Here is a 9,674-nt window from a genome sequence, read left to right as displayed (position 1 = left end):
ATGAACGCCCATATGCCCATCACCCAGCTGTTATTACGCCTTAACTTTGGGAACAGACACAGAACTGCCAAAATTTAATTCTAAGAGTCATGATTTTAAAAAACACTATTTATTATTACTGTCATTTCATAAAAGGAAGGACGTTTGAACACACACATCCACTCAGACAGGAAAGACTAGCTCAGGATAGAGAAAAAGGCTCTCAATGGAATAAGCTCGACTTGAGGACAAAGATATCTCATCGGCTTTCCTTTTGTTGTCCCCAGGGCTAGTCCTGATGGAAGGGCTAGAGAGGGGCCCCCCTGGGGAAGGCCATGCTCTGGAAGAGCCGGGGCTGGTGCTGGGTCAGGTCAGGGCTGGTTGAGGTTGGAGAGAAGGGGGCCAGATAGGAGTTCCAGTGGCAGGTGAAGGGCCAACTGGAAATTTTAACCTGGAAATTGACCTCTTCTGTTTCTTTTCTTTTCTTCCCTGCGTGAAGATTCAGTCTCAGGCGGGAGAAGGGGAGTCCTCTTCCCACCAAAGGACTGTTGGTGGCCCAAGTGTCGGTAGAAAGGGGAAGCGCTAGAGTTGCTAACAATGAGGGCTGCCATGGAGCTAATGGAGGAAAGAGGCTATTTGGGTGGAGAGAGGTGGAGGCGTGGGAATCGGGGACCTCGAGGGGGAGCCAGCGTGGGGGTTCCTTAGCAGGCCCCAGCCTGGCGATCTGACGGTGTGGTCCAACAAGGGGGTCCCAATGCTATGAAGAGCCAGCTGAGTGGCTCTGGAGAAGGTACCCACCATGGGTCAAGTGGGATGTCAGCACCACCCAACTTCCCAACCACACAGGTGTCTCCAGGTCAGAAACCTTCCTCTTCACCCACATCCTGGACCCCCATCGTCCTGCTTGGCAGCGGACAAGCCTGAGACCTGGCCACACAGGATTTATTCAACTTCCCCGGGCAGCTGCAGACCCGGGGGGCTGCTGGCCCCGGGCGGGAGGAGTGCCCACACCCGTCCTGGGTGGGGCTTGGAGGAGGGGTGAGCTGAGAAATGGCTCTCCTAACAGGGCCGAGGAGGGAGACGCTGCAGGGCTCAGTAGGGGGTGACAGAGACGGGAGTCATGGGCGTCACGGCGGTGACAGGGTTTGGAGGGAAGGTAAAAGCCCTTTTGCCCGCGTCAAGTAGCACCCAGCAGCCAGTTAGTAATGTTTATTGCACAAAGGGACGATCGGACAAATGAATGACAAAGATTCTCGCTTTCTTTCTTTTTCTCCGAGCCTTGGTTTCTCAGCTTCCATTGAGGACACCATCTACCCAGCTGAGCTGTCATGAAGGTTAAATGAAATGAGCCGGGTTAACTCTACACCTTCCTTTCAGACACGGTGTGGACATTGTGCCCTCCAGGAAGCCCTCCCATCCCAGTGCGATACCCTCCCTGGGCCCCAGATATTCGACACTGCTCCCCCCCACCCCCGGCTCTGGAAACTGTCTTCATCATTGGGTTTGCAGTGCCTTCAAGGGGGCACGTTTGACTAATCTCTGGGTCCCCAGCATGTGACGTAAGTGCAGGGTTCTGCACGCAGTGAGTGCTTACTGAAAGCTGGCAGATTTATTTGGCACACAATAGGAGGCCAGCAGGTTGGCCCCACTCCCCCTAACTGACGGCATGGCGGGAAAGTGTCTAGTGGAGTGGCCTCTGGCCACCAGTTAGCACCCCTAGCCATGCAATGACTCTCTCAGGGGGCACTCCAGGGTGCTGGGGAGGGAGAGGGGGAGGGCTGCAGAGAGTGACTCAACCTTCCCCCAGCCCATGCAGGCTGCCAGGGGGCAGCAGCCAAGGCCACTCCTTCCCTGTCCCTTGCCTGACTCATGATAGCTGGCTAGGCAGAATGAAGCAGGGGTGCTCCAGGGGGGCCCTGATGCATGACTGAAGGGCAGGAGTGGGCAGGGGTCCCCTGGGGGCCCCCACAATGCAGCCACTGCTTCTGAGCAGAAGTGCCCTCTGCTCCCTGCTTGGCTGCCCAGGTTGACACTGGCACTTTAATGAGCATCTCAGGGTGCGTTGTCCAACCTGGAAGAACAGGAATCCTGAGTGTTTGGGAAGCCCCCCCAACAGGCAAGCCCTGCAGGGCAGAGGACCCCACCTTGGGCTGGGAACTCATCGTCTACGTTCAGCTCTGCTGGTCCTTGGCAGTGCGACCTTGGGCAAGTACGTCACCTCTGGGTTTTAACAGGTCCCAGCACCCATTTACCAAGGACCTGCTCCTTGCCAGGTGACTGGGTGAGGCTTCTTCATGGGCATTATCTGCTGGAGCCTTCTGACAGTCTGGGGGGTGGGTGACGGCACCTTCCTTAACAGACGGTGCTAGCTGGATGATGTGGCTCAGAGATGAAGCTGGCCTTTCCAGATGCAGGTCCGATGCCTTGTCGCAAAGGAGCCTCGGGCACAGGTCCCCACCAGATAGCCTAGGCAGCCCTGGGTTGGCACTCAGCATTTTCTTCCCATGCTCAGGTTTCTTTGCACTGATGGTAGGTCACCCTGTCCCCAGCTCCTGCTCTTGGTCCCAGCGGCAGCAGCATTAGCAATTAGGGGAAGCGACCCCCAAAGGTACCAGGGCCAGCAGGCTTGTGCCCTGATGTCCCTAGCCATGTCCCTTGGCCAAGCAGTCTTGGAATCCTAAAGGCCACCACCTTCCGACCTCCTTAGCACCAGCGCTGCATGATCCGGTGTGTTCTGGGGTCCCCCACCCGGAAGCTGCCCAGCAGTTGGTCGACTCCTCTCTCAGCTCTTACCTGTTATCCAGGCCCTGGGGGTAGGTCAGTGGTTCAATCCCCAGGGCACATTCAGAGACCCTTCTAGATCTCTGTGCTTTCCCAAGTGGAGCGTGTGCCCAGCACTACTCGTGATGGTTCTGGGACCTCCCTCCACCGTCCCTGTTAGAGTCAGGCCCTTCCTGGCTTCCTCCCTCCTCTGAATATCACCCCTGCCTGGCACCAGAACAGCCCAGCTTCGTCAGGACACACCATTACCTGCTAACTTCTCCACGGACCAGGGAGGAGACCGGGGGCAGAGAGCAGGTCTTATTTGTCTCCCCCAATACCAACCCCGTGGGTACACAGCAGGTCGGGCACTGTTTACTGACCGCCTCTGTGAGGAGTGGGCTCTACAGGGCCTATGTGCAGAAACAGACATGGAGGGGCCCGAGAGGAATGGGGGCTCCCTCCCCACCCAGACTGAGCGTGGCCTGGCAGCCCTATCCACTGTGTCCACACAGATGGCAGGGCCATAAGAGGTCCCCAGCTCCCAGCACTCTGGACGGGCACGGCAGTCTGGGTTGGCACACACAGAGGTCAGACCAGGGAACGGCCCAAAGCCCAGGTATATGATGCAGAGCCTACCGCGAAATGAAGACACAGGCCCTCTTTCTCAAAAATTATTTAGAATTTCAGGAATGGCAACAGCAGAGAATGAAATCCAGCGCGGGGCCCTCTGTGGCCGCACAGAGTCAGGCACCCAGGACGCTGCCCGGCCTGCCAGCGTCCACCCAGCGGCCTCTGCCCTCCCCGTGGGAGCCTGACAGAGATGCCCATGCCCAGGAGGACGAGCTCACAACCCCGGCAGCTGTCCTGGGGAGGGCCAGAGATCAGCGTTCGCCCCGTGGGGATACTCAGCTCCAACGCACACATGGCAGTGATGTTTTAAAAAAAAAAAGAATAGCAGTGATGTTTTAAAAAAAAAATTAAGTTTATAAATATTTTCTCCGCTGTACAAAGATTCCCCAGCCCTGCCCGCCCTTCACTGTTCACATTTCCCATGTTTTTAAAATCCCAACTATATTTATTTTTTTAAATCATAAAATATATTTTTTCTTTGTTCATATTTAAAACTATTTACAGGGGCGCAGAGAGGCCGGGGTGGCCCGGCCTAGGTCAGGACGAGTCCGTGCAGGGGGACGGCGGGGGTGGGAAGAGGTGGAAGTAGCTCCTCTCGGTGGCGGGCGACGGGGGGCAGCTGTCCTCCGCAGACAGGTACTGGCTGTGGGGTGTGGGCGGGGGCGGGTAGGGGTCTGAGTCTGAGTTCAAGTCCAGGTAGTACTTGCTGGCCTTCCAGCGGCTGGCACTGTAGTCACTGTCGCACACGTCTGTGCTGCAAGGCGTGGTCGGGGGTGCCATACCACGGATGATGTAAGGCCTGAAGGGGGCAAAGAAAGGGGAGTAGGACCCAATTCCGGGAGGCCCCCTGCGTATCCACCAGATGGCCACAGGGGCCCCAGGCTCTGTAGCTTCTCTGAGCCTCAACACCCCCACCCCTAAGTAAGCAGGCCTCCGCCTCCCCTGCAGGGCTGGCAAGCACCACAGCCCCAGGCCAAGGTCGCCTGCAGGGAGAACGAGGGTTCCAGTCAGCCTGGCTGACCTTGGGCAACTGGCTTAAGCTCTCTGAGCTTCAGCTTCTCCCCATGAAGTGAGGAGGGCGAAGCAGCATGCATTTTAAAGGGGGCTGGTGCTGACTGAGCAAAAGTCTGCATGGCAAATGCAGGGAACGGCCTGACACCGGAACTGTGCTTGACACTGTCCCCCTTATGGCATTACTGTCCACACTGGACACCCATCGGCCTGGAATGGTCCATCTTGAGTTAAAGCAACCTGACCCCAAAAACATCACCCCGCTGTCCCCCGTGATGACATCGCCTCTCGGATGCCTCCTGCACCCTGAAATCCTGTGTCGGGCCATGGCATGGCCTGAGTCTGGGCTTGGGATCATGGTGTGGCCAGGCCCAGGCCACAGTGGGCAGGAAGTTGGAGCCAGCACCCAAGGGCCAGCAAGGGGCGCCGGGTGCTGAGAAACTGCAGCAGGAAGACCCGCCTCGTGGGGCCCCAAGAGCAGGAAGGGACCGTGACAGACAGTGGGGGCAGAAGAGGTATCGGACAGAACACAAAAGGCATGGGGTGTTCCAGAGACTGAGGGGCCTGGCCTGGCTGCTGTGGATGTGACAGCTCTGGTGGTGGCAGCTGATGGGGACAGACCGTGACCCTGAGGCACTGGGGCGCCACCGCGGGACCCGGAGAGGTGTGCCCCTCCAGAGGCTGCCTGGCTCCCCGGCCAGGGCCTCGAGTCCCCGCAACAGCCACCAGATGGCGGGCAGCACCTCACTCAGAGTCGCCAAGGTGCCAGGGACCCCGGAGGATGACGCCCTCAACCACTCCAAGCCTCTGCCTCCACCTGAGCAGTGCAGGGATGTGTCAGCCCTGATCTCTCCAGGCGGGGGGCCCACCCCCCACCGGCCTCGTCAGGGAGCTGACGTGGAGTGAGGGCCCAGTGTACCTGGGGGGTGGGCCTTCCTGGCTAAGACTACCGAGTTGAAGGTCAGGAAGTCCAGTCCCCCAAGCCCCAGGCTCTGGCCAGGCTCCTGGATCTCTCTTTTCCTCAGCATTTTCAAGCGCCCCCTCCCCACACTCGTGGGTGGGGCCTGCGACCCCCACATGAACACCTTGGGGATGACGGAACAGCTGCTGAGCAGGCCCATGGGCTCCTCGGGCCCTTGCAGAAAGGACCGCCCTACCAGGGGCCCAAGAGGCAGGCGCAGCATCAGCACTCGAGGGGAATTAGATGTCCCTGTGGGGACCAAGGTGGCACTGCCAGGGTCCCACGGCTGGACTCAGTCAGACCCTGCAGCCTGGGCCTTGGTCCAGGTCTCCCTGGGCGGTGGCGCCCAGCCATGCCAAGGTGGGAACCCCTGGTAGCATCCGTGGGCCCCGTCTGCCTGTCCTGGCTTAAGAGCCCGCTCAGAAAGGGGGACGTGGTGGGTTTCCGGCCTCGACACGCAGGCCCGGTTCGCTGGTGCAGAAAGGCGGCCTGGCGTGGTCCGAGGGCTAGCGGAGGAAGGGCTGGGCCCCCATGAGCATCCACCAGCGCCCTGGACCCCTCCCGGGCTTTCTCTCCCAGGAAATGGGACAAGGCCCCTCCCTGCCATAGGCTCATCTGGAGGCTCAGAGGCCACGCATGTTGGGCGGGGCGGGGGCTCCGTACCTGTACGGCCTGGCGGGGGCGGGAACGCTTGAAGAGTAGAACGTGTCCACGTTGTACAGGGAGGGGTCCGTGGCAGGGGACGGTGGGGGGTTCAGGATCTGAGGAGACAAGCCAGGGTCATGATGGCCTGAGCGGCTTCGTGGTCCTGCCGCCTGCCCACCCCCCCAGTTTCCTCCCACAGCAGGGGCTGCAGGCTGCACCAGGTGGCTGGGCTCAGCAGGCCACGCTTCCCAGGGCTCCCTCATCTGCAGAGGGAGCAGCAGCTGTCACATCCTGACGGGCATGGGAGCAGGGCTGACCGGCTGACCAGCAGTGACCCAGGCCCGGCACTTGGTCACCCTGAGCTCAGAGGCAGAACTTCAGAAAGGTCCCTGGATCCCAGCATCACAAGGTCCCCACAGGCCCGTGTGTCCACCGGCACCGGCGAGCGCCCCACGACGCTCCTCTGGGACTTCCGCCAACTCCCCTTCGAGCTTTTACTCTCTACCTCTTCCCACGTGGCGCAAAGTCAAATTTCTTCCTATAAACATCCCTCATCCTAACGCATCCGGGCTCAAACCTTCACCATGCACAGGGCTGGCTGCACGGACGGAGGGGCCACGGGCCCCCGCCAGCCCTCACGGCACCTCCGAGCAAGTCAGGAAAGGGTGCCCCTTTCTGAAGGGACAACACTGTCCCCAAACCATGATGATAAATGGTCAGCTCTACCACGTAGGTACACCCTCCTGAGGCCGGCAGCACACACCCCACACCGCAAAGGGACAGAGGGACCCAGGTCCGTAACTTCCCCAACAAACACCACCTATCACATTGCTCTTCCGAGCCATCCCTGGAGGGGACCCAGCCAGATCCTGCTTCCGGGGCTCCCACGGCTGAATGGGAACAGGGCTGTCTCTGCATACCCCAAGACATGTGTGTGAGTCCTGTTCCATCAGCCATGGCTGGCTGCAGCACGCTCCCTGGCGAGATGCTTCACCTGCCTGGGCCTCCACTTCCTCATCTCTAAAATGGGGCTAAGAAGACTTGCTTCCTGAGGCTGTCCCGATACTCGGGGAGCCACCGACGGGAAGTGCCTGGGCCCTTCTCCTGCCCTTTAGGAAGTGGCATGGGCCAGTGCTCCTTATTCTGGGGAGGGGCCTCTTCAGCCCGGATAGCCACTCTGGGGATTCCTCAGGATCTGACCTCAAAGTCTGACCACAACACTGGGGGGCAGGGCGTGTCTGGAGGGCAACAGCAGCCAGGCAGGGTTGCCCAGCAGGAAGGGCCTCCAGCAGCCGCCTGTGGGATCCTGTTTGGGCATCTGCCCATGAACTTGACAGGACCTGGTTTCTCTTCACTTCCTCCTCCAAGGTGAGCTTTGGGCCCCAACCCCTCCCTCTGCAGGCTGTCACTGCTACTTCCCCCAGGGCGTTGGGAGGTTAAGGCTAAGGAGTCGTGGAGAAGTCCTTCTCACTACCACAGTGGGCGGATTTCTAGAAATTTCCACAGGTGTAGCACCTCAGTAACTTCTCGGTCGACTGGTGAGCGGAGGCTATACCCTCTGTGAGTCGGGACCTCGGCTCTAGGGGCTCTTGGGCGTTCTCGCTCGGTTGGTCTGCTTTTGCTGGGTTCTAAAGAGCTCACTTTACCTCCCAGTGGCGAATTCTCTGGAATCCCAATCACTGCTAATAATTCTGTATATGAACCTTCTCTGTTCAGATCACCCTGTGGACCTTAACTACCAAAGGCCACCTGGCAGCCATCAGCACAGAAGCAAAGTCGGATGCCGCCTACCTCACTCAGTACATCTGATTACATTCCACGAGAATCAAAGGTTTAAATATAAAACATGAAACCCTGCGAACACTAAGAAAGAGAACAAGGAAAGAAATTGTTTTTTTCATGACCAGAGAAGGAAAAGTGTTTCTGAGCATGACCAAAAACCCTCGAGATGCCTATAAAATATTGATCATTTCATTGTATAAATGGCAAACACATCGTAACCCGAATCAGAAGACAAAAATCTAGGAAAAATGTTTTCAACATGTGTCTCAGGGAGTGGACTAATTTTCTTAATCTATCTATATCTATATATAAAGAGATATTCTAAACGCATAAGAAAAATGCTAACAACCCAATAGAGACCTTTCTGAGAAAGATAATTAAACTACAAAGGAAATTAAACACACAAAGATGTTCGATGTGATTTGTAGTGAGAGAAATACGAATTAAGATTACACCACCGCCCCACGTGTACCCTAAATTCGACCCGTGGAGAGTGTGTTTCCGAGGGACCACCTTGCCGGCACTGCCCTCTGCTGACGGGAAGATGGGACTGTCCCTAAGAAGGGCCACTCGGGAAGAGGGGTCAAGATGACCAACCCTCAACCTTCGCAGCCAGGGCATTCTTCCTGCTGTCTCTCCCCACCCCGGGGAGGCAAATAACGGGGTGCGGGAGTCCTGTGCAGCGCTGGGAGCCACCTGACGCCCCGCTGGCACGGAATGACGGAGGCTAGTAGTTGTCACTCAGTTCTCGGCCTTGTTTGCAAAACGAGATGATGACGGCGCCTCCTGCTGGAGCTGGGTTAACGCAGCGCAGGGAGAGGTCACTCGTCAGCCAGTCAGCAAACGCCGCTTTACTTCTCGTCGGTAGCAAAAGGCAGGAGGGCTGAGAGAGGAGCTCTCACTATTCGGATGCCATCGTCTGGGTTTTAAAAGTGCACATGAGACTGCTCTGTATGAGACTATGACAGTGGCTGCGTGTCGTATACGTCCAAACCCCCAGAACGCACACCACCAAGGGCGAACCTTACTGTCATCTGTGAACTCTGGGTGACGACGTGTCCGTGCAGGTGCGCCGACGGTAACAAACGGACCATCTGGTGGCGATGGTGACGGTGGGGGAGGCTGTGCACATGTGGGGCGGAGAGAATGGGAGAGTCCTGGACCCTCCTCTCAATTTGGCTGTGAACCTAAAATGGCTCTAAAAATATAAAGTCTTTGAACACGAAGTACCTGTGTAAACCTCGTAAAATCTGAATGAGGTCAAAGGATAGCGTATGGATGTCCTGGTTATGATATTGTACTAAGTTGAATGTGACCCCCAAAACTCACATGTTGAAACCTACCCCCCAAAATGATGGTATTGGGATGTGGCGCCTTTGGGGGTAACTAGGTCACGAGGGTGGGGCCCTCATGAAAAGGACCGGTGTGCTTATATGCAGAGACCCCAGGGAGCTCCGTGGCCCTTCTGACACGTGAGGATCCAGAACCGGACCCCCGCCAGACACCAAATCCGCCAGCGCCTTGATGTTGGACTTCTCAGCCTCCAGAACGGTGAAAAGCAGTTTGTTTTTTAAGCCGCCCAGTCTGTGACATTTTTGTGAGAGCATCATGAATGCACAAGACCACGACAATTACTCAAGACGTTTCCACCGGGGAAAACTGGTGAAGGGTCTTACAACCGAACGTATGTCGACAAGGATCTCAAAACGAAAAGTAAAAAAAAATTACTCTTTGCTGGAAAAATGAAGCCCACACTCTCGTCTACTTGCTTAGGTACAGATTACGCAGATGTGTGTTGTGCCTTTTGAATTCTGTACCGTGAACATACGTTACTGATGCAAAATCATGTTGTTAACTTAAAAATAGCCAGCTCTGGGCAGGGTTTCTTCGTACAGTGATGAAA

At 57.0% G+C, this 9,674-nt stretch overlaps 1 protein-coding gene across 1 annotated transcript in view; it reads right to left on the bottom strand.

Annotated features, from left to right (window-relative positions):
- Positions 1 to 3,710: 3,710 nt before the first annotated feature.
- LRP5 (LDL receptor related protein 5) overlaps positions 3,711 to 9,674 on the bottom strand; it is a 107,352-nt gene continuing 101,388 nt past the window's right edge. The window contains exons 22-24 of the mRNA XM_023524103.1: positions 8,674 to 8,690; positions 6,008 to 6,270; positions 3,711 to 4,171 (exon numbers count right to left, since the gene is read on the bottom strand). Of these exons, the coding sequence (XP_023379871.1) occupies positions 3,910 to 4,171; positions 6,008 to 6,270; positions 8,674 to 8,690 (542 nt within the window). The 3' untranslated portion in view covers positions 3,711 to 3,909. The remainder of the gene's footprint in view (positions 4,172 to 6,007; positions 6,271 to 8,673; positions 8,691 to 9,674) is intronic.

This window comes from Pteropus vampyrus, unplaced genomic scaffold (assembly GCF_000151845.1).
Source record: "Pteropus vampyrus isolate Shadow unplaced genomic scaffold, Pvam_2.0 Scaffold446, whole genome shotgun sequence".
Lineage (NCBI taxonomy): Eukaryota > Metazoa > Chordata > Mammalia > Chiroptera > Pteropodidae > Pteropus > Pteropus vampyrus.
The sequence above is the reverse complement of the archived record's forward strand: the minus strand, read 5'-3'. Positions and strand labels throughout refer to the sequence as shown.